General features: G+C 40.5%; 2 protein-coding genes across 4 annotated transcripts in view; one reads left to right on the top strand and one right to left on the bottom strand.

Annotated features, from left to right (window-relative positions):
* IQCK (IQ motif containing K) overlaps positions 1 to 7036 on the top strand; it is a 34698-nt gene extending 27662 nt beyond the window's left edge. The window contains 1 exon segment of the mRNA XM_050317934.1: positions 6648 to 7036. Within this exon segment, the coding sequence (XP_050173891.1) occupies positions 6648 to 6709 (62 nt within the window). The 3' untranslated portion in view covers positions 6710 to 7036.
* A 987-nt stretch (positions 7037 to 8023) lies between these two features.
* On the bottom strand, positions 8024 to 24874 carry GPRC5B (G protein-coupled receptor class C group 5 member B). 3 transcript variants are annotated; one of them, XM_050317932.1, is made up of 4 exons: positions 24671 to 24874; positions 17674 to 18687; positions 13034 to 13146; positions 8024 to 11625 (listed from the first exon to the last, which is right to left on the bottom strand). In XM_050317932.1, exons 2-4 carry the CDS (start codon positions 18677 to 18679, stop codon positions 11581 to 11583), a joined length of 1164 nt encoding a protein of 387 aa, XP_050173889.1. In that variant the 5' UTR covers positions 18680 to 18687; positions 24671 to 24874; the 3' UTR covers positions 8024 to 11580. The 3 variants fall into 3 exon arrangements, with proteins under 3 accessions (XP_050173889.1, XP_050173890.1, XP_050173888.1); XM_050317933.1 differs by having other exon boundaries at positions 17674 to 18683; positions 24671 to 24822; XM_050317931.1 differs by lacking the exon at positions 24671 to 24874 and adding an exon at positions 23831 to 24062.
* Positions 24875 to 25096: the final 222 nt, after the last annotated feature.

Genomic DNA, 25096 nt, shown 5'->3' with positions numbered 1-25096 from the left:
AGCTGATGGAATAAATTTGTTTGAGAATATTTAACAGAATTCTAAAAAAATAATACCTTCCAGAGAAAATACATTTATCTAAGACTGTCCATATCAATTTTGTCATTATCTGTATCCTAAAACATCCATTTGAAACTGCACATAATTTGCTGCATCTTCATGTTTTCTAGCTGATATCCCTCATAGCTCCAACCGTATTTTTGCTTTAATATTTCCAAAAAGAAACAGGCCTTTGCTTTTGGGTGAATAACCTGGTTAATTTGATTTGTGCCTCCACACAGTGGGCAAACCCTGTCTAGTCATCATTCTGAGCAGTGTGTTACATAGATGCAGTACTGAGGAGACATCACTGGAAAGGGAAAATATCTGTCCTACAACGAAAGGAATTGAAAACTATTTGAACTTTTTCACGAAAATACCTAAATCTTCTTGGATCACTTATTGAACAAACCACTCCACTGGCACTGTTACAGTGGTTCCTTCTCTGCTGGTGTGCTGTTGGCAAGACCATTGATTCTGTTATACAATTGGTACTTTCAGCTATTTGATGTCCTAAAGGGTTTCTTTTCTTCTTCTTCTTTTTCTTATCTGCAGAAAATTTGTAAAATTTTAGTTTTGAAAAGCAGTGTTCTTAGGGAAAATAGTAAAAGAAATATTTATGGCAAAACCAATTGTGACCCTATTAGATGGAAGTTTTTACAGATCAGCCACAGCCTGGGCTTTGCAAGGCACTTGGGTACCAGTGAATGCACAGTGTGTGGAAAATCTAGTTAAATCAAAATAAGACATAAAGTAATCTTCACAGCAGGTGAGGGGGTTGATTTTCAGATGCAGGGGGGAATATTCTTTTACATTCCATTCGATTTCAAGCTGTATTTTCCCTTCAGCATTAGAAGCTATTACTTACCTATCTGGAGAGATTTTAAAAATACTTCTTTCATAGAAATAATATTTTGCCTTGGGAAGATGCAACCAGGAATACTCTAATGAAGGTGTTCTGTTACTGGAAAATCCTTGAAAATATGAATGAGATTTCAGGTACAGGGGAGAACAGGCTGCATATTTCCCACTAGAGCAGGAACAGATCTCTAGTGTCAAGAAGCAAGGAAATGCAGTCACTCACTCCTTAGACAGCTGTGATTGTCTCCACCTGAATGATGATTGCTTAATGTCAGGTTAAATTGAACAGGGAAAGTCTAGTCTATGTAGTTTGGAAGGATGGCTGTATATAATCACATCACATCAAAGCAAAATTAACCAAGGAAGGGAAAAATGTTAACTTCAGAACCCAGGAAAAAAAATGGTTACACTGTGAAACTTCTTTGAATTAATTCCATAAACATATAAATACATGAGTATAGTCATGTGCTCTAATGGATCCTTATTAATGGGCCTTAAATGAAGTTACAATCACATGAATGTTTGCAGGACTGAGTCATTTCCCAAAGAAAATATATAAGGGAAAAGGGAATATATATAAACAGGAAAACTTACACTAGGCTTAAAAAAATATTTAAAATGTATTGTAGGTAATAATGTTGGATTAGGAAAACACATAGTCTGAATAGCTAATGGATTTCTTACAGACTGCATCTCTGTGCTTTATTTAGGAAAATTCAGCTTAGTAAAATGTAAGGAATTCATCAGCTTTATGTGAGAGTTTCTTTCCCCCCCCCCCAACTTTCACCATGGGTGGTTGAAATATTTTAGGAAGATTTAAAACTAAATAATTTGTTTCTAATTTCATCTGCCCTTCTTTTACTACAGCTGTACTTTTTTAATAATCTCATTATGAAACTCTTGTAAGTGGTGACCTCCCCATATTTTATGGTTTTACACTTTTAATCTGCTTTATTATGTAACACACATATATATACACACATATATGTTAAGATCTTACATGTTGAAGGTATTTTCTCAAACTGGTTTCAAACTGAGCTGTATAAACAGGTTTCAAGTGGAAGACTTCTTGCTGTCAGCAGGACACTGCACTTAAAAGAATTTGACTCTGCTTTTTTTTTATTTTTTAAATTACTGTACTTACAGGTATTTGTTTCTTTCTGAAAGCGAAAGTGCTGCAGTCAAAATGGTTTAAAATGGCTGCATATATGTGATTGCTTTTGATATAAAAGCACATGGAAAAAGTTTCAGATACGCAGAAGACCTTAACATTTCTTTTTGTTTAAAAGGAAAAAAAAAAAAGAAAATCCAAGAACAAAGCGGTACCGAAGGCTGAGTATGTGGTGGTTTTCATCAAGCCTAATTCAAGATGCTTGAGATGTTTTTGAAAGTTCAATCTTGGCACTAACAGCTGAGAATGTAGTGATAAAAGTCATAAGACTCATGATGCAGAATCCAATTTATTGGTCCACACCCTGGACTCAGACGTCTTTGAAAATTTATAAAGATTACAGTAACATTTAATTTCTGAAACTATGTTGGGAATGTTTGAAAAAATAAAAAGGAAAGATGATCATTTAGATAAACTGCAACACGTGATCCTCTGGACTGTGCTTACACAGGCACAGCAGTGGATCTGGAGCACAAGTCAGAACTAATCCTGCAGCACCAAAGCTGTATTTTCACCCATCACTCTGCAGCTGTTAATAATGATTTGTAACGGAAAAAAAGACAATTGCAAGTTGGCAATTTTTCTGTGATCATATAAACATAATTTTTTTCTTTTCTTGTTTCTTTTTTTTTTTTTTTTAAGGAGAAGAGAAATCTTCCATGGGTTCTGCAATCTTCCTGGTTTTCTTTTTCTGTGTTTAACCTTTTTCTAGTTACTTGTGAAAAACATAGGAGCATTTTTATTGCTGTTATCCTTTGAATCGTATTTTAAAACTCCACTAACAGCTCATGGTATTTCTTTCCCTGCCCCACTTCCCCTTCTTTATTTTTATTTTTTTTAACTAAGAGTCTAGTTTTGCTGCAGGACTGCTCAGAGGCTTTATTTTTTAACTGGTGACAGCCTTTTCTCCAGGTTTTTAAGGCATCACATAGTTAAAAATAGAAATTTTGGGCTCGCATATCTGAATGGCTAGCAAAAGACACCAACAAAATAATTTATATCTAATTCTCTGTAATTCTTTCCTAACTCAGGTGTTCATAGTCTAATGCTTGTATGTTCCCATATTTCTGTTCTTAAATTGCCTAAATGCCGTTCAGATATATTCAAATTAATTCTTAGTCTTTCTGTCAAAATATCAGGAAAGCAATGGTGCATTGCATAAACAACTCCTGCTAGAGATCTTTCAGCCCTTTCCCCATATCCATCACTGGATGTTGGTGTTTGGGAGTCTCCTGTATGTCAGCTCTTGCTTCCTTAATCTGATCCTAAGTGAATTAAAAAACGCCCTGAAATTTTTAGTTCTTTACAGTCACAAAGAGAAGACTAAGCATTTTACAAACTCTGCTCCTGGTTTGGAGAATTAGGTTTGTCCTGTCACATTTATACATCCATTTTGCAGAAGCTTCTTCTGCTTAGTGATCCTCTGACAACTCCATTTCAGATTCATGAGTTGCAGGAGTGTCTGTGGGCATTATTTCCATTTTATTATTTGTTTGTTTGTTTAGTAGATCTTTTTATTCAGTACACCATTTTCCTATTACTAGTGAGTGAATATTTCCTGAAGAGAAAGGTTTCACTAATAGTTGTGTACAGGCAGACTCCCAATTGTAAGAGGCTAAAATTATAAACACTTTATAAAAAACTGTGCCTTTAAAAGTCAGGTCTTATTTCAGAAAGATTGCTGGTGGCTCCAATTTCATGTTCAGGCTTCTTTGGCATTTCATTGGGAGGCTAGGGTGAAACTCCTTTCTATATATATATTTTACTCTAAGCCCCTGCTAATAAGTTATTCCAATAGATTTTCTTTAATGGATTTTCATCTTCTTATAGTCCAAGTCTGTAGGATCTTTCATTACTGTGTTCAGCTGTTTAAATTACTAAATGTAATTCTTAAGAGTTCCATGAAGAAGCACACTCTGTAAAGACTGTGGGGGTATAAACCTTTCCTAAGCTGCTGTCACAAGCCAGTTGTGTTATACAGTAGTGTATAAAGTAGGTCATAGTTTTTTCACAGTTATGCTGAAACAACCAAGTGTCAAACCAGAACATCAGTCCTGTACATTGAGATGAGGGAAAATAGTGCCTGCTATCCAAAATAGATGGTAAAGATGTTTGAGCTTAATGCATATATAAATAGGACAAAGGCTAGTCCTCAGACAGCTAATAGGAGTTCTGCAGATTTTTGAATATTCCACTCCCAGGAGCAAGTGAACAGTAAATCCAGATACATTCCAGTGCTTCCTTTAGCCATCATCTGTGCCTCAACCCTGCAACACATACCTGATGAACTATGTCAAATGAGCTGCACCTCCAAGGAACGTGGCACACCAAGTCGTAGATGACCTTATTGTTAGTAGGAGCAGCAAGTCAAAAATAACAGTTAACAGTTGTGCTCCTCAAGAGCAACCCCCACCTCATTTCCAAGGAAATTAATCAGTCCCCACTAGTGCTTATTATTGCAGTGGTGGCTATAGTGTCCTATGATTTACAACATGCATGTGACTAAAGGATAGTTTAATCAGGTTTGTTCACTATTAAAAATAAGAGTAATGAGTAAGGAGACTGAAACATAGTGCCAACAAAACCATACGACCTATACAGATAGAAGCCCTAATACTAGAAATAAGTGAGATGTGAGTTTTTTTTTTTTTTAAACATACATTGTTACAACACTTAAGGGCCTCAGTTCCTCTGTCTTAGGACTGAAAACAGGAACTTGCTTTTGAATATGTGTTGTCTGAAAGAAATGGGCTGGATTATCAGCTAGTGGAACTTGTTCTGAACATCTTCCTTAGGCATTTCAAAGTATTTTAAGCAAGTTAGTTCAGTTTGATGTGTCACATCCTGAAAAATACATTTTTCCAATGGAAATTTCTAGTGAAAATACTTAGCCAGGCACTTCTTTCCCCATCTTTCCAGCTTATCTGAATCCTGAGGACATCTTACTTTTCTATCTGCATAGGAAGCAAGTATATGTCAGAAACTATTTACATAACTGCTTGAAATTCATATTCCTGCTGACAACCTGTGCTTCCTGGTTAGTGTGATGTGATTTGAAATTGTTATGCGTAAGTAACACAGGTTATGATAAGACATGGACACTCCTGACTAAAACCACTGCTAGCAGATACCTAAAACACCTCCTTGCTTTAATGGAAAAGTGTGTATGAGCCCTGAGGTTTTTGAATATGTTGCAATGTTTATGAAATATTTGCAAAGGCCAGCCTCATCACATCAAGGAATATTAGATAAAATTCAATGCACTAGATAGTACTTTGTATATAGGATATTCATAGTCCTATGGGATATTGAATCCACTCTTGATTTTTCCCCTCACCAGCTGTACAAGCAGAAGCCCTAAAATCCAGAAGGGTCCTGTGCCAGGAAGGCACTGGGCACATGTTGCCTTGAGCATTGTAGGACACAGGGTGTATCCTGCCACTGCAGTCATATTTTGGGTTTTTAAGGTACTGGCTGTGTTCCTCCTCCTCATACATCCCTTCTCCTGTTTTCTGTGACCTGAGATCTTCCAGGTTGGTAGCACACTGAGCACCTTAAGTTAACACATGGGCCTCTTGCATCTCAGTACTCTGGGTATGTACCACGAGGATTTTGTCTGCTGGTTTTCAGCTGCACACCTTGGAAGGGTAACTAAGCCCTCCTGAAACTGTGTGTACAAAAGGGCATTTTTTGGGCTTATTTGGGGTTCTTTGCCTCTAGCATAACTTTTACATATAAATCTCCCCATAAACTTGATGTGAAAGGTATATAGTACACATGCATCTTCTGAAGTGGAGGGAGTAAAAAACCAGATTTTTAAGTTAGAAGGTAGTTTGTAAAATTCTAAAATATTAAAACCAGAACATGATAGCTGAAATCACAGGAGTAGAATGAGGAACCAGACTGTTGTATCAGCAGAAGAAAAACATTAGGTTAATCTGTATTACAGCACTCTGAAAGAATACAGAGCTTTGAAAACAGCTTTCACTAGGGGGTGGGACATTTTACTTTTATGTAGAGCTTTTGTTCATTTAGAATTGTTTACTCCAGCAAGCAACCCTGCGCTCTTTGTTTGACTGATTTTTTCCCATTTGGCAGACCCTTTGCAATCACATGGATAACATTCTTCTTTCCACTGAGACATAGAAAAACTATTCTTTATTGACCTTGCTTGTTGTCCTAAATGACAAAAATATATTTATATACTAGGTGAACTGTATGACTTCATCCCTGACTTTTAATTGAAAATTCTTCAAAGCAAAAACCTCAAAGAGCTGCTTTCATTCTGTTGTGTTTTTTTTTTAAGAATCCAGTGACTTCTTACCAGCAAACAGCTCTGCCCTCAGCTTCAGATGCACAACTCCTACAGCTGGCACGGAGAGCTACGTGCAAGTATCTGAGTGCTGAAGCTGTGTCAAAACAAAAAAAAAAGCGCCATGCAAAGAAGAAATAAGCTTTTTGGGTTTAGTGGGGGATTTTTGTTTATTTATTGAACAACAGGCTATTTGCTGAGGAAGTATGGATGTTTACTTTTTTGTTTCTGTGCCTGTTCATTTTTTTTTTTTTATGATTGCAGTGGGAAGAACCTTGGAAGACTTGGAAGAACATACCCAAAGTCATCCAATATGTCAACTTTAGTTTCCTCACTAACATTGCAAAACACAAAGCTCAAGGACTAAACTGTGTGATACTGATTTAGAAACTCTCTTAGCACTGTAGTTTTACTTTCACACTGTAAATCAAAGGGAGATTATACAAGGATCTAGCATGCCAAGACAAAATTCAGTCCTGGTCTAAGTGAACACAATTCTGTTAAAACAGATGGTATTGTGCACATTTAGCCAAAAATGTTGAGTCTATGTTTATCTTGTTTTCTTGAATGCTCACTTAAAACCTTTTCTGACAGGAACAAAACTCTGGATTAAATAAATGGGGTTACACCCACACGTAGGCAAGTGTTAAAGCTAAGGCAAAAATCTTCATTTGGCATAAAGTGGACTTCACTGACTGGTGCAGAGCTGTGACAGTTGCCACAAATCCAGGCCCAGTTCAGAAGGGTCTGATTTGCAGAAACACTGCCCCTGCAATTCCAGTGGAAGGCAATGAGAGCTGGGGTTGCTCTGCATTTCTGAAGGGGAAAAAAGTCAAAGGCCCTTTTGTTACCACTTAGCACATGAACTGAGCAAGTGTAGAATTAAGATCCCAGTGACAGCATTTTCACAAATCTTACATATGGTACTTACCTGTATTAGGTCCAGTAAAACTCAGATTGGGCCCTCTGCTTAGGAGCTCTCATTATTTTTTTGACTTAGTCCTGTTGAGCATAGTCTTATTTAAGCCTTTACAATTTTATAATTAGAGAAGATATTTGCAGTTCTGCTACTAATTCCATGTAAGTCAATGATCTACTTGTTTCAAACGAACACATGATAAAACATGGATAAGAGCACTTGCTGTGGCTCCACATGGATTTCTTCCATCACTTACACAGACTTTGTCTTACTGTTATACCAGTACCCACCCCTCATTTTTTTTCCTGGGTGGTGACAGTTGTTGCACCAGATCTGGAAAATCAAACCATTTGAAGAAAAAGCCATCTCCAACCCCAGCTGTATGATCCTATCCCTTCCTTTTCCCAAGCATGAGCAATTGAGCCAGGACAGGAAACTGCTGAGCCAACTGGAAAAAAAAAAAAAAATCACTAGTCTGTTAAGAATTTGGCTGCTCATCTCTTTGACTGGCTCACTGTGGGTTTGATAGGTGCCAGAGCTAAGGGTAAGCACGGGAATGTGGCCAAAGGTGGAGGAATGTGGCCTCTAGAAGCCTGTTTCCTTCAGTTTAACTGAGCTGACACTGAAGAACTGCACCAAAGGACAATGCCGTCTGTAGCACCCTTAGTTCACTGTAATGGAAAATCTTCAGGTGGGTTTTAACAGCAACTCAACACAAACATTGTAAGTAAATAGTAAAGCCTTTATTCTCGTTAAGAACAGCATTTTGAAAATAAAACATTTGCCCATGCTTTACAACCTTTGTAGTTTTGTATACTTATGTACAGTCATCATGGTACACATTGATTGTCTTGAAAATCCTTTAAAGATGTACTTAATAAGATTCCAGTATGCAACAATCAGCGGAAAAAAGGGTACGTTATAAAACACACGTTAATACATTTAATAAATATATATTATCTATCAAAAATGAGCTTTAGCTCTCATCAATTAATAAAAAGCACCTGCTTTGTAATCCTGTTAAGTTGGTAGAATAGTCCAATTGTTTTATTATAAAAGCTACAATGCTCCCTTTTGTATGGCCTTTGGTTAAATCCAAGGCATCAAGCTCAAACAAAGCCAACCAAGATGCCTGTGTTTAGATTAAAAGCTGAAACAGCTCGTTCTATAGTAGTCATGTACCTTGTTTATATAAACAGTTGTATGTCTTGAGAGTGTTCTTCTGAAGATGCTACATATTTTCTGGTAAGCGTCAAACACCCTCAACTCATCTGAAAGCAGGACAGGATCTGTAAAGAATGGCTCTGAACTCTTTTCCAGCCATTGATCAAAAGCCAGTCATTATAAATCTTGTTTTGGTAATAGTTTTTTCAGATGCTTTGTGATTTAATTTTTCTGCATGGAAACACCATGAGCACATAACCATCAAGGGACAACACAGTAGCTTTTATAGTATAAAAGCTAATTATAATTAGGAGAACTGCGAAAGGCTTGTGCTTACTTACTTATTATGTTGTTCACAGATGCTCTACATTCTAGAAAACTTTCAAAAAAGGCAAAAGTAAATACTGTAACAAAAATATAAGTTAACATAAAGGTGCCTTTCTTCAATTACAGTTTTATTTGGGGCGTTTTACATCACAGACTAGTTTACAAAAAAAAAAAAAGTTGCTTATTACTAATTGTATAAAGTTGGAAAATAAAGACCCTCCTAATCTATTGCCACACTTTCACCACCACACGTTAAACCCAATCCTGCTAATTTTTAGTTTTGTGAATAGTCCACATGACTAACCCAGTGAGACTAGTCATGTGAGTAGCAGTTTGTAGGATCTGGCCTTATCTTTGCATAAGGCCTCAAATTCCAAACAACTTCATCAGAAGCAGGATTGGGAACTCTATTTATCAATTCAGTCACATCTAGAAAAAGAAAAAAAAAAGTTTCTTAAGATAACTATATCTTGTACAGATTTTGTCCAAGGTCTGTAAAATGTGTATTACACTTCATAAGTCTTGGTTGTAGCATGATAAATTTTTAAAAAGAAAGCTGTCCTACCATTTGTGCCATGGTCATCTTATATGTTTTTATGACAGAGTTTTATGAGGGATTTTTTAAAGTGGTTTTTAAAAGCAAAATTCTGCAGGCAAGTGATGGGTAATAGTTTTTTTTATTGTTCCAAATTAAGCATAATATGGGTAGCTATTGTCATCTCAAATAGCCTTATTTGATCAAAGCTCCGCCTAAAACAAGCAAAATGTATTTCTAAGTCGCTGGATAGCATGCAATATCCACCCCTACCCTACTTGGTTACTAAGGCCATCTAGTTACATACCAAATGAAATAAAGGATCCCTAAAACAAGCACATGCTTCCTTTGCCTCGAGGAGGGAAGGGCAGGGGGGAGCTCATGTACTCCTTCACTCATGCATGACAGAAAAACATTGCTTCTGGAGGAGAAGGGCTTTGAAATAAAATCCCATAAGATGATCATGGCAAGAATGGCAATATATATTTTTCCATATATATATATATATATACATGTATCTGTGTGCAACACTTAGGGACTGGTCTTGCAGCCTCTGTACCTGTATGTAGACCTACTGGTGCCGATGGGACTACTCGTGGGAGTACAAGTCTGCAGGACTAGGTTCCTAATTCAGTAGAAATGGAGGTACATGAAGAATCAGGAAGACTCTTGAAAAATAAAAAGCTTGTCTTTCTTTTGCAGTACACAGCAAGTAACTTCTCTCTGTGAAGCTACTAAGCTATTCAGTTATTTGTACATTTTATTTCTTTTTTTTTAGTTTGAAAATATATATTTTTATTACAGCATATGCAAAGTTTAATTGTTATATGTTTCCTATGCCTTCAAGTAAAAACAATTAGCTTTTAGTATCGAGGAAAGCTAAGATTAACATTGGCCAAACAGTGAGGATACAATGATGTTTTCAATGTCCGATATGTATTAAATGTTAAAGAAAGGAATGATTGCTTCAACATAATGAAAAACCATGGCACAAAAAATGGGCAATGGGAACCTTTTAAATAACCTGGAGAAAACAAAGATAAAAAGGGTTGAGAAAGTCTGCCTTATATCAACTCAAGAAAATGGATGGGGAGGGGAGGAGTAGGGAAGAAACCACCTTAAATAAACAAAAACAACAACAAACCACCTCCAGCACAGAGATTCTACTCTCTAGGCACTAAAATGCACAACCACATTTAAATGCACAAACAACTGCAGTCAAGGGGACTACTCATACGAACAGGGACTAGAAAGGGAGGTCTCGACCCTACTCTGCTGCTGAGTGTCTCCCAGGGGTGGGCAGTGCTCCCCGGCTGCCACCGCTCCTGCCTGGCCATCAGCCCGGCCCGAGCGTGGACAGGGCAGCAGCGCTGCCTTTCAGCCACCAGCACAACCAACTGCTGCTGCAAACGCCCCTCACATCCCCTCCCAGCTAAGCCTTTGCCAAAGGACATCCCTGCAAGGTCTCACTGAGCGGCTTCGCCCGCAGGAGATGTGGGAGCGCAGCTCTTTGCTCGTGACCGGGGCCGAGGCTGGAACAACACGGAATCCATCCCACGAGGCCGAGGACGGCTGCCTCTGTGCTGGACCTTGCACTTTCCCTCTCTGCCTCAAGAAGCTCCATAACTCACATGAAACATGCCTAGACCTTTCATCCCTCCAGAACTGCACCTCCTAGACCAGCTTGTTGAAGAGCGGTGTATCAGCCTACGGCGTAATGGGAATTTAGTTGCCACGGAGTGACGATGCTTGACTACACATGATGCTACGTGACTGTACAGTACAGCTACATAATGAGCAAACAAGGTACTTCTCATGACGTTTGAAATGAAGGGAAAAGGAGCAAAATGGAAAGAAGTCCTGCGTGGCAATCTCTTGTGGCAACATGAATTAAGTTTAGGTGAGAGGAGGGTATTTTGCAAGCAACTGGCAACCACCAAAACCAGGCTTGCCTGGCACACAACTTACAGACGAGAATATCTTACATTTCAGAATACAATATCCCCTCTTCCAATTTAAGGTGTGCCTACTTCAATTTTAAGTTAGATTCAGCTTCAGTTTTACAATTTTGTTTTTGCAATTCTCAGTTCAATGGTGTTCACATTGAGACAAAATCCTCTGTAGGATTTCGAAAGATCCTGGATGTTTTGTTGCTTTGTTCTGGTACTGTTATGGATTCCTTCCCTCAAAGACACACTGCCAGGGAACAACATCTGCAACAAGGATTCTTACTCTCTACAGCCTACAGCCTTTCACCAGAGGTGTCGTCCAGTGTAACTTGGCGGAGCAGTTGGTATCTGGAAATAAGGATAACAAACCCATAACTGAGAGATCTAGACTGTTCACAAGTCAGTGTTATCATGCTACATGTACATGACAGCTTTCCAGATGGTAGTTCCAGAGCAAAGTGACACAAAGAGACTCATCTTCCACCCACACAGTGCATTCACCTCTCTGTGAAAACCATGACTATATATACACATTAATCACTATCTGATGTTCTCCACTGAGCTTTGTATCCATCTCAGAGCAAAGAAAAAACAAACAAAAAAAACCCCAAACCACATTCTCAAGCTTCTCATCCTTAAACTGCCTTTTCCCTGAGCTGCACGTTCTGGTATCAGAAAACAGGCGGAGATAAATCCAAACATCAGAAGGATGCAGTCCATTACTGACACAGAGCAAAGCCTTTTCATTTTACTCAAGTTGGCATGTTTCACATTGTCTTACCCACACAGGAGAATTCTTTTATCTAGTCCCTCCTGTTCACTATAATCAACCAAAACTTTACTTATTTAAAAACAAAACCAGACTTGCAATCAGTTCACGTTATTTGATTTTAAATGTAGAGGTTGAGTTATGGAATCAGCTCATGATTCAAACGAAAGAAAACCCAACTCACATGAGTATAAACTGGCTCATGAGTAGATTTTTAAGAAGCATGTAGATATGCATGAGAAATGTGGGGATGAAAATTCTTCTTTTTAAACAGTATGCCTGCTATATGAAAATGTCTTAAGTGTGAATTACACATGATGTGAAAAACATTCAGAAAATCCGTTTGGCATCAGATCAATAAACCATTCTTACAACAACCAGGCTGCAGAAAAACAGGTCTATCAAAGAATTGCATGCCAAACTATTGTCTAAGGAAGAAAAATCAATGCTATTAACATTAAAATATTCTATATTCCTCTTTTATGAATCCCTTTGCAAGAGATGTACAAATCTGTAAGTTACAAAGAATTACATACATTTTACAAGAAAGTGGAAGATGTGAGAGATTACCACTACCTGCAACAATTATTCTTATTTAAAACAATGCACTGGCCTGTAAACATTTCTGTGACTCACATGATCTTGAAAAATATCAGGTTAGAAATGGTGTCACTTAATAGTTATGTTAAACATCTTAACACAAATTAGATTTGAAAGGGCCACTGAACATGCAGTCTCACAAAAAAACTTGGTTCACTCAAGCTGCACTGCATAATGTGAATGGCCAAGTAAAGAAATGCAAAATACTTGTTAATTACATATTTTCTAGAGGGAAGGGAAGCATTACATGCATACTTGCTGCCCGAATTTTCATTTATAGCTCTCCCCCTGCTGTGAATAAGCTAAAAGCAGATTTTTCAATTAGGAGTGGTTGTATATATCAGTGCATATCAAAGATCTCTTAAATCATCACATTTTGATACTTACAGTCCCACCATTTAGCACAACTGCCATCTCAGTTGGCTGATAAACATTGCTTCTAAAAGGAGCACTAGGTCGGCTTCCCAAACTGCCGTTTCGAAATCCTGCCGTTCTTAGTGCTGTTCAGAAAAGAGAGAGCGCTCTTAGAACACAATTAAAGCTGTGAAGTCACAAAGTATCTTCCTTCTAGCTTAGTTATTGGGAAGTTTGCCCCTGATTTTTAACTTTCGTGTTGCCATGCCAGTTTTCACGTTGCTTTTGAACAGCTGTTTCTGTTCCATAGTTGGGAATGGATCTCGGAAGAATCAGATTTACATAAAATTAACTGTTTGCTGCGGAACAGGAAAAAATTGAATGGAACCAAATTTTTGAAGCTTGCTTAGTCTCACATCAATGGGAGCTCAATATCTTCAGTCACTGGAAGTCTAACGTATCTTGCACAGCGCATTTTCCAAAGTGCCTGCTGTGTTGGTCTGGATACTGTGGGGTTAAGTAAAACATATCACAATTTGCTTTCTATCAAATTCAGTGGACAGGGATCCAAAGCCTTGCTCGAGCCAGTAAGCATGCTCACAGCCCCCTGAGCATTACTTCAGCATGACTAGCATATAAGGATTTTCCAGATGTTTCAGATTATATTTACTCTGAGAAACCAGAAAGATGGAGCAAATATTGCTTTCGAATAGCTTAAACAGGGCAAGTGAGTGAGGCAAAAGAGAAGATACCGATTGTCCTTCTGGATGTTTATACCAGGAAAACATCAGTCTCCCCATTAATTTTAGCACAAGTTTGGGTTTGAGATGTATATTCTGAATGAGGGATATGCATAGTGAGGGATATGCTGCTTTCTCTCTTCACCAGGGATGGACACACACAAGCTCCCTCTTTAATTTTGGAGGTAAATAATGGCTCCACTGAGTTCAGATGTGGCCAGGGAACAGAGCTCATTTATCCACACAATGTGCATGGTTACAACGGGCAATACTCATCTGTCAGCTGGTAAATAGAAACATGCCCAGTTCAGGCACCTGGGGCAAGAATTTCTCTTAGATTTAATTCAAATTACAATTCTGTGCTCTCTGGCTGAAATCGTGAATGAGCTCAAGTTTATGAGAATTACAGCACAGACTTTAATAAAGCCAGGATTTAATACAGTTGCTCTGTGTAGAACAAGATTTAAATGGATCCTACTGCCATATGCTGTCCTCTATCCACTGCTACTCCTCTCTTTGGGAGCTGTGCACCAAGAGGAAGAACAGTATTGATTTAGCATGGAAATTTAGAAATTCCATCCTGCAAATGCTCAGTTGTTGACTTCAGAGACACACAGACCCTCATTTGCTCTATATTTTAAAATTACATATTTTTGCAGAACACTGAGAGAACAAATGATGAAAATACCTAAGCTGGAATTAAGTACTTTTTATTTTATATTTAACCATCTCAAGGTCAGTAGCACTTCTTTGTTGTTGTCATTTGACTACATCTCATGTGTTAAACACAAATGATTGCACTGGTATTTGATAGTACATATAAATAAAAAAAACCCTTTATAATACATACTATCTATATTTACACATCTGCACAAAATATTTACATAAAAAGGTTAATTTCAAAGCTATCTTAAAGAGCCAGTAAATTCAATTTCATATTGCTAAATTTCCCTTCCCTGTTATTGCAGAGAGTCTTAAATTTTTTAAAGATGAGAATCTGTGATAAAGCTGGTGGACAAAACACTCATTTGGGAATTTTCTTCTCATATCAGTTTTACCATTTTTCCTTGTACTTTTTCCATTACTGTTAAATGCATGCTCTTGCATAGGGTATGTATAGGTGAAAAACAAGCAGTGCCAAGAAGATCTGAGCAAATGTGTCAAAGTCTCCTTTTAACACATCTTTTAAATTTTGTTAACTTTGCTTTTAGGCATGGGCTGAAATGGTGTCTTGTAGTACTAGAAGTTATTAAATGAAATTCAAGGAGTGCTGGAATTGCTGGGGCTTGGGTTTCCTGACAGCTGTAGCGTTCTACATTTCACATCCAGATTTTTCATGTATAAGGCAAATTCTCTTTGCCTACAGAGGCTGCCCTGCTAGTGAGCACTGCACCTCCAGAAAGCACTGAGAACTGGCCTTTGTCCAGGGTTTCTAAATACTTTACTAACATTTTTAAAAGACACAGCTATGAAAATAACTCTTTTAAATAGATATTTCAACCTATCATATGAATATTAAAATCCCAGATTAGTGTGCTGTTTAAATGATATTTAAAATACTAACTTTAAAATAGTTTTGCTTTATTCATGCTTAACGTTATTCCTGGAATAGAACAGCTCTTGTTGTGATGTGTAACTTGAAGCTGCATCTTCGCTAAGAAAGAAGGGAGGAAACTAGGAGGACATATGCTTGTTTGAACCTATAGTTTAAAGGTTGTTCAGATTCTTAAAATGCCACTTAAAATCTTAAAAAAGAGCAAATTTATGGAATTGTCTTATATGAGTATTAATGGAAACAACAGGAATTAACGGGGAATATGTTTGTTCAGGCATGTTTTCTATTTCAAGCTGACTATTTACTGAAAGAAGTATTACAGTCAGGGAACTAAAAGGTGTTTTTTGCTTATCTTGTCTTCTAAAATTTCACAACGAGTAGATCTTCTACTCTTAAACATTATTCCCAGGTATAATTGAAGAAAGTACCCTTCTATTAATGTCTAAACTCTTAACGATGAATTCTCCAATTGAGGTTAATTAAATGGATGAAAGAAGAGAACATTCTCTAAGTACCTGCAGAGAGCCAATTGCTAATAGACTGCAGGTGCTTTACCACTGACAACCATCAGCTGATGTCAGTGATCTGACTTAAACTGACATTTCAGCAGCCACAATACATGACTTGATTATTATTGCCTTTAGTATTAAGTCTCTCCCATAATAATAAGTTTTGTCTCCAAACACTGTTGTCCCAAGTCTGTGCTTAAAGAACTGCTGCAAAGGAATATCGAATCTGTTTTGATTTATTAAAAAGTCCCTCAAGCCATGGGACTAGGAATGACATGCATCTATTAAGATAAATATTAATAAGGGCATCAGATAAGGAAATCAATTTTGTATTGTACTAAGATTCAGATAGATTAAAACAGAACATAAATTGCAGTATAATAGACACTACAATGATTTTACAGCTATCATACATCTATCCATTTCACTGAAAAACTTAATTACTGAATGATTAGATCAAAAAGGAGTTTCCAGTTCTTTTTTCTAAATGCATGCATGAATTGGAATTACACAGACTGAAAGATCCAATTTTGTTCTTAGATCTGCCCTAGTCAGAAATAGCTCACTGCAGTTACCTTACTATGAAATTAATTTAATGGGGGATGGAGGACAGTCAAAGAACCCGAAAACATCCCCAGAAAAAGAGTGCTTTTAACAGTCCATAGTTCAGCTGCCTCTGTTGTTTTGGAACACCAGTAACAGCAACCATTCTTTCATCCATTTGGTTTTTGGTTTACCACTGCCCTTTGTGGTATCTGTTCACAGAACTTAACTCCTTTCTGTCCAAAACTTCCATACTAGAAGGAGACCTTTAAAGTTACTGCTAAAAAACTTGAAGGAAAAATGCCTTCCTGACCTGCCATTGTGCCAAACAAGAGCGCTATTTCCTTCTGTGTCTGGTCTGTACCCAGCAGAAACATCAAACCCAGAGGAAATCAAAGAGAAAGGTGAAGTGCCTGGACATTGTGCCCTAAGCCTTCTTTTGGGGGCTGCCAAAGCAATGTGGCAGCTCCTGGCTGGGATACCAGGCCAGTATTCTTTCCAATTAGAGTGAATAAAAATCAGCGTGACCAGTAATGAAATCCTTTACCCAACTGTGGGACAGCACCAGAGCACAACCCCCATCCACAACCCCCTCGGGCTCCTGCTTCCCCCTGCCTGGGTCAGAGAGTAACCCCTGCACTTCTGACACGGGTTAGACATTCAGCAATGCTTTGGATCCCTTAAGCACCCAGTTGTTGCTGATCCTTTCAGTAATCACTCAAAAACAGTTTCTCTGGAAATATTAATGATGTGTCTTCACGCATCCTTCTGTGACAAGGAAAGCAAATTACCTCGAAACCTCTGTGAAACCTCAGAGGTTAAAGCCTTCAGAACAAAGGCTGTCTTTGAACTTGTCTATAAGCCACTTGGCATTTTTCCCCCACAGTGACACAAAGTGGCACTAAATTAATTTTAATGGCAATATAATTAATCATAATTATTTTGTTGCTCAAGAGGCTGAGCATTTTGCAACACAGACCACTTACTTTATTTTTTTTCTTGGGTTTGGGGAAAATATTTTGTATTAAATGTTGTTACCTGCTAATGACCAAAAATGTCATTTAAACTATCTAAAATAGGGCTTTGCATTTGTTCAGTTTTTCAAAGAAAAAACAACATGCAGAAGAATCATTCTAACTTAACACATGCATTTTCTGCATTTTTTCCCCCTCACTAGGTGATTTCTTAATGTAAAAGGGAACAATATGTAGTATGTAAAATATGGCATTTCTAATGACCCTTGTTTTGAACACCTGAAAAAGGCCTCATACAGACACTTTTCTTGACTACTACAGAAAAATATAGTCCTCTATAGCAAATTCCTACCTGCATTATGTTCATCCATTGAAAAGGCTTTATTTTCCATGTAGCTCCGAGGGAGCTGTATATCTTCCTCAAAAGCAGTTTCGCGCATCCTCGGCTGTGAAGTATCAAAATAATTGGGAGTGTTTTCCTGCTGTGATGGAAGGATGGTACAGTGGACCTCTGGGATGGCATGAAAAATTACGAACACCCAACCACTGGACACCAGTGCAATAGCCAGAGTGGGATCACTCCATTTGTCTCTCCTCTGTAGCTCAGCGTTCCCGAAGAGGTACATAGTCATCCAGGCCACCCAAATCAGAACGGAAAAGAAAAGGGTTATAATGAGGCATACTCCGTTTTTCTTCCATTTCTTAAACTTTCCACAGAGAGTGAAAAACGAGAATCCCATGGTAAACACCATCAGGAACATAACGTAAATCGAAGCCATAGCAAAATCCATCGGCTCGTAGCTGCAGGCCAGCTTGTTATCTCTGACAATCGTCAGTATCAACCACTCGGTCGCGATGATGACCTGCACGAGCATCAGGCAGATCGCCACCCCAGCTAGATGCCAGCCAGATGGACTCTTCCCATGGCGAACTAGTCTGCGAAGTCTCCAGGCTTGAGCTAGCAAGCACGAGAAGCACAAAGCAAAGATAACTCCCCACAGAAACCTTCGGGTGGAGCACACCATTTCATCTTCTTGTATGATGAAAGCAAACGTCAGCCCAAACAGTCCCAGAGTCCCAAAGAGAAAGAGGAAGTGCATTCCCAGGGGGCTCTTCTTCTCTTTGTCCTTGATGAAGGGCAGCCTCACCAGCAAAATCAGCATCAGCAGCAGTGTGGTCAGCACACCTGCCCCTGCAACCGCCTCCAGCACGATCCCCCAGATGGCATCCAGGTCGCACAGGTAAATGTACTGAGGGAGGAGATCCAGTCCGCACCCTCTGGGCGTGCTGGAGTTTTCCGAAGAGCCATAGCTGATCACGAAGAGGAGGAAGAAACCGATGGCTGGGTAGGTTTTCATTTTTCTGTCTGAGACAACAAAGTATTTGTTGAGCTGGAGCTCACTTTGGAGGATTTCACAGCAACTGGAAGCAGAGCTCGTTCCAGCAGCCCGTGTTTACTGTTTTCGCACTGAATTTGCCTGGCACGGCCTACCCCCAGCCCCCTTCCCTGCCCTCCCAGAAGCTGCTTTTGCCTGTTGTACTTAGAATGCAAACTGACTCATTACTCTGTTTGCACAGATTGAGAACAGCATTGCCAAACTCTGCCCCTGCAAATATCCCAAAGCACAGCTAGAAGAAATTATGTAGCCTGGTGCAAAATAATACACTATACAAAGTACTTAGATACCTGTTCAAACTTAATACCCCACTCAAATTCAGGTGCCTAAAGTATGTGCAAGTTGCACTGGGCCTGATGCAAGCGTAAACTATACCACAATTAGACTGTTCCACAGCCTTGTTCCTTTCACTGGAACAAAGGAAGAGTTAAAAGCACTTTTTAAATTATTACTTAAAAGATAAATCAGTCCAAGGAAAATAAACATTGTACTTTTTTTTTAAAAAGGAAAATCTTGTTTTCATGCTTGGTCAATAAATAGTTATTATATTAACTTCTTTCATCCTCTTCCAAAGCCCAGGTATTAGATAGCACTTGCAAATGGCAATGGTTGCCTAGAAAAATCCCATATTCTATGACAATGGTGCACACATGCAGTGTCATCAATCAGCTAGTCAAAAATGAATGACTCATTGTGCTTCTTAACAAGTCCAAAGCCATACAAAGGACACAAATAACAAAAAACAGAACATCACTTTCCCAGATTCAGAGAGTAAACAGTGGTAAACTCTCCAGGAACACAACACATCCCACTTGACCAGCAGGACCAAAAGCCTGGACAAATCCCAACTTAGTTTTAGGAAGAACACGGGTTAGGTGCTTTAAAAATACATATGTTATAGCATTTGTTTATAATAAGCAAAGAAAGACAAAGGAGATTGTTAAAAATAAAACTTTTAACTGCCCAGTGTGCCCTGTCAAGAGCTGCCCTGTAAGGCAGTGGAGTAAACACTGCGAGAACCAGCTCTGAAACCTGACACTGGTAACCTTCACCTGCAGTCTGTGCTGCAGTTCCAGCAGGATCCTGCCCATTGATGTGAGCAACGTGCGAGGGTGAAAGTGCTCAGAGCAAGACTCCCACCTGTGTGGTGTGACCACACGAACAAACCCACCACATAAACAGGCAGTCATGTCACTCACTGCGAGTCACTGCTCGTGTGACACGTCCAGGATACCAAGCGAAAAGCAGAGCAGCTGTTGACAGCCCTTTTGTACGTCAGACAACAGCCCTAAATGGTTACCTGTCCACTGATACTTCATAGAGCAGAACTGCATTTAATGAAAACTCCAAAAACTCTGATGAGGGTTGAAAATGGTTTACAGTAACAGTGCAGTGTTGTTGTGTCGAGCACAACTGGTCATTACCAACATGAAAACTATTTACATAGACTGTACAAAACTGTACAGGGTCTCTTATAGCTGAGAACTATGGATTTTCTTCCTGTGCATTACAGTCCTGTGATGACCAAAGTTAAATCTTGAGGATCTCAGTCTTCAAACTAATGTTTCACTGCATAATGACCAATGGCCATTTTCAGCCTCTGCCAGCAGACAGATGATGGAGATTGTAATGTTTCCTATTAGAGGCACCAAGACAGCAAATGTGCTAATATAAATGCATAATGACTCAGTGGTCTTCACTCACACAACAGACAAAACACCCTATTACAAACCTTCATCTCAGAAGTGGGAGCTGTGACAAATAATGTGATCTGGGCTTGAACAAACAGGACAAGGGTAATCGACAATCTCTGCTTGCCCATAGAAATTACCACATCTTTGCACTGTTGAAAGGGCTGCAATGCTCTAACAATGCAGTGTCCTGCACCATGATGACAAATGCTTTGGGATTTCAACGTATCTTTAATTTACTTCATGGTGAATTGGTAGAACATATACTTGTTTATATCTTATTTGTAAAATAGGTTTCTCAATGACTCTGTCCCAACACTCGTTAAAAACACTGACTTTACAGGCAGAAAACTAATCATCAGTGAAATATATTCAGTTCTGTATTGAATATGGTTACACTCAATAAATCTCCTTGCCTCATGAGTACATCATTAACTAGAAGGAAACATTCTGAAGGTAGTTCTGCAACTCCTTCTTCAACCAGCGAATTTACTCTAGAGTATCTGAAATGTCCTCAAAAGTGTGAAATGGTCAGTGCCTGCTGACACAAGGAGAGGCAATCCCCTGGGACCTACTAAGGCAATGCTGCAAACCATGGTAGGAGGAGGAGGTCATGTGGAAAATGATTCAAAATTCATTCTAAATGTCACCCAAACTGCAAACAATAAACAGCCCTTAAGTGAGGGTCATGTTAATTTTCCACTATCCCATCATTTACAAATTATTATAAGCATGGACTAAATTGCTTTCAATACTAGCTTTGTTCACTAGCTACTCTCCAAAAACCTGGGGGGTAATGAATTAAGTGCAAGTCTCCCCAGTTCTAAGATATTTTCCAGTTTTCTGGTTACTTTATTCATGTCATGTAACCCTCATGTGATTGAGCTATTCTAGGACAGTCTGTTTCCATGGAGATTGTGCTGCATGGGTAAGCAGTCATATTGTCAGCCCATCATTTGTTTCCTCTTCCTATTTGGAAGTGTTTGGGTGGGGGGGGAGGGAGGGTTAATGATTTTGAGTATTTCCCCCTCCACGAAGAAGTGCTTTCTTTTGGAAAGGTGAACTTAAGCTGTGACAAAACACACTGAGAATTCAGATAAAAATATATTCTGAAATGCAGAGATGTTCAACTCAAGGAGTTCTCTCAAGTTACTTCCAACTGTGAAATTACTTTTGGGAAAGCTGATGGAGATAAACAGTGGTCCTCTCTGGTTCTGGACTGCTATAGCACTGACCAAGAAATCTCTAGGAGTGCTGACAGGTACTCCTGGTGTGAAATAATTTCCTACCAAATGTCAGTAAGTCCCACTGATCCTGGCTAGACCAAAGCTTGCAAGCAGGGCTTGAAGCCTCCGAAAGAGAAATCTTTTCCTCCCCACTGGTATGAATAAAGTAGTTTGTTTCCAACCTGTTTACTATGTATTTCTGCCTGACTGGGTAAAAACTGGCAATAATAATCAACCCCCTGTGATGACACCAACGAAAAAAATCCCCTTTCTAGCGTTGGTGCTCAGCACTGAACACAGACAGTTGTAAAAACAAGGGAAAACACAGCATTACAACATAAAAGTTTTGGAAGGGAATACCACAGCTTCAGCTAAAACAACAGACTAAATAATTTGAAGGGAAAACGATGAAGTTTTTTTTCCCAGAAAAGTTACTTTGGAAAAAAAGAAATCTATCAATAATGGTGTTGTATTCAAACAGTGTCTTCCTCAAGCCTGGGCAGTGTGTAGGATGGCAGAGTCCTGTGCCTCTTGAGATTCTGTAGTAAAATCTGTCTGCACATTCTCGCTGGTGGTTACCTAAATCAGTAACTGTAGAGGAGGAGTATTTTTACCTCTTTGTGTCTAGATTAGCTCTTACCGAAGTTATGCAACCTCCCTGTAGTAACAATAGCGCTCTTTTTGGCTGGCACTTCATTTCTATTGCCAGAGAACTACAGCAATTGTAATACAGGAATGCCACAGAAACATTCCAGCACAGATACAGTAAGTGGCACCGATACAGCCCCCACATAGTTGAATGAACTGTTCATACACAAGGAAATCAACTTGAGATTTCCATCCCCCCCCCTTCCCCCTCCTCTCCCTGATTCCTCTCCAAAATTTTATTTTGGTAAAGCTATTCAGGTAACATACCTAAACCCCGAGCAACCAAAGGCACTTTAAATGAATCAATGAGCCTTATACATATCAGGCAAAAGCAGCAAACAATTAGCAGGACAGCTCTCAGTGACAGCTGTAATAACTCCACTGAGTGCAGTCCCCTACATTACATTATCTGGCGTAGAATCACTACAGAAATTGCAGACACAAAGCTGCCCCAGCAGGTATGAAGTACAATTACAAGCAACTAAGCAGAAACAGAAAATCTCACAGTTGTCATCAAAAAGTTGTCATGGTTAAAAATCACTGAGGCTTTCCATAACTAAAGTCTTCTGATCAAAGCTTGCAAATATGTGGTCAAAAAGATATTGCTGTATGCTGCTCCACAATATGTATAGAGAATAAATCTGTAATCGTGTGAAGATTTAGGGTTAGGCTATTCATGGTTAGATGTTTTACCTGTTCCCATATCCTAATGTTAGTCAACAGACACAGGAATATGCATCCAATCACAGAGAAGAAAAACAATCTAGTAAATATAAGCAATAGTAGCACAAATAGTAACCTGCCTGCTACACAAGACTGGTTCACTGTGCAATTTCCGAAAGAAAACCACCCCCACCATGAAGTGTTGTGGAGATATGCTAGTGAGTGAGGAATTAATCACAACACGGGATCTCTGCCAGCTGCTTTTGATCAGATCAGAAGAATGAGCTTCGGGACTGATAACAGAGCAGCAACAGCCAAGTTGAGATCAGACTACTCAAGAGATGTGTGTTTTTCCAGAATAATAATTAATAGCGCAATTGTGCTTTGTAGGCAAAAATACAGCAGTGATTTTGACAGCCCCTGCATGAGATACACATCATGCTCTGTAGAGCCTCGTGGTTACAGAAGACAAGACCCCACTCCAAAAACGACACGTAGAAAAAGTGTTGCTTTCATTTAGAAACATTTTGTAATGCTGAAGATAATATGATAATGCTGAAGATAAAAATGATCTTGCTAATGTTCTAGGTGCTCACAATTCCCTTCGGTCAGATTCTGTGATTCGCCTGTGCCTGGATACTTCTGACCATAGTGCCTACTGTAGATTTCACAACGGAGAGCAGTCAATGGCAGTAATTAATGTTTTTATTTTCTTTGCTAATTCTCAGACTGTTTCTATTCATTTCACAGCCTTCAAACAGATGGGTTCTGTCACCTGATTTCTCCTGATGCAGCGAGAGGACACCCCAACCCCGATATTCCCTGCTGGTAAGCAGCAAGCCTATCCCCGATAAACGCACTCCGTGCTAGCGCTGAGCACCAACCTGGGTGTTTGGGTTCAGCGCGCAGGAAATCCTGTTAGCCTTGGGATAAACATTAGGGCAGGTGTAAACAAAGGGTTCACATAAGTGCTAAATCCAATCACTGCGTGGCTTTGCGGAGAGGTAACACGGAGACAGGGCTTTTATTAACTAGAGAGAAAACTGCTCCGCACCCGCGCCCAGCCGGGGCTCCCGCCGACCCCGGCACCGGACAGCGGCGGCGAGGGGCCAACAGAAGGCTCTTCCCCCTCGGCCTGTACCCCGTTACTGCTGCCCTTGAGCTCCCGCTGGAGAATGCGATGAAGTGCCGGGCTGGGCTGCAACTCCCCCGCGAGTGCGGTGCGAGGCCGAGCGGCCCCTCCGTGCAGCCGGTTCACGGCTGCCTCTCCGGGCTCCCCTTAATCCGCCTGCAACCTCCGCCTCCTCCTACTCCTCCTCCTCCCCGGACGATGCCTACCCCGCTCCAGCCTACCCTCTTTTGTCCCTTCGCTCGTTTCTCTCTTCGGTTTCTTTTCCCCGTCTCTCCCTCCCCCGCCTGTCCCCACTCTCCCAACTCCACTATCCTCCTCGCCAGCTTTCCGCCCTGCACCCCGCCGCGCAGCGCAGCCCCTTGCTCCAGCCCCCCCCTCATCCTGCCCTATATCCCATCTAATCCCCCCCGGACTCCTATATCCAGCCTGTTGTCTGCTGGCGGCCACCGGGCTAATTCTGCGGGCAGCGCAGGGCGCAGAGCCGGGCGAGCGGCTCCGCTGTGCCCCCCCCAGCCCGCAGCGCTGCTCCGGGGCCAGCGCCCCGGACCCGGCTCCGGTGTCCCCCCCGCCCGCCGCCTCGCCGCCGGCTCACCCGCTGTCTTGCCGCGGCCGAGGGCGGCGGGGCAGCTCTGTCCGCCAGCCCGCCGCAAGTCACATCCCGGCCCCGGCGGCGCGGCGGCCCCGCGGCGGGGAGCGAGCGCAGCGCCGACCCGCCCCGCGGCGGCTCATGGAGCGCCCGGCCCCGCGCAGCGCCGTGCGGGGTGCGGTGTCCGCCGCGCTCTGCGCCCGCCGCTCCGCCGCGCCACGGCCCCGCGGACAGCCCCCTCCCACCGCCCCGCCCTCCCGACACGGCGCGCATCGCATCGGATCGGATCGGCTCGGCACGGCAAAGGGGGGGATGAGCTCGCCCGGCACGGCGCGGCTCTGCCCGGTTTGAGCCGGGCCGGTTCGGCGGCGTCGCGCTCCGTCTGCTCGGCGGGGCCGGGCGTACCCTGGGGACAGCGCACCCCCGGTGCGA

Source organism: Myiozetetes cayanensis, unplaced genomic scaffold, assembly GCF_022539395.1.
Source record: "Myiozetetes cayanensis isolate MyiCay16 unplaced genomic scaffold, myiCay2020 scf20-37, whole genome shotgun sequence".
NCBI lineage: Eukaryota > Metazoa > Chordata > Aves > Passeriformes > Tyrannidae > Myiozetetes > Myiozetetes cayanensis.
The sequence above is the reverse complement of the archived record's forward strand: the minus strand, read 5'-3'. Positions and strand labels throughout refer to the sequence as shown.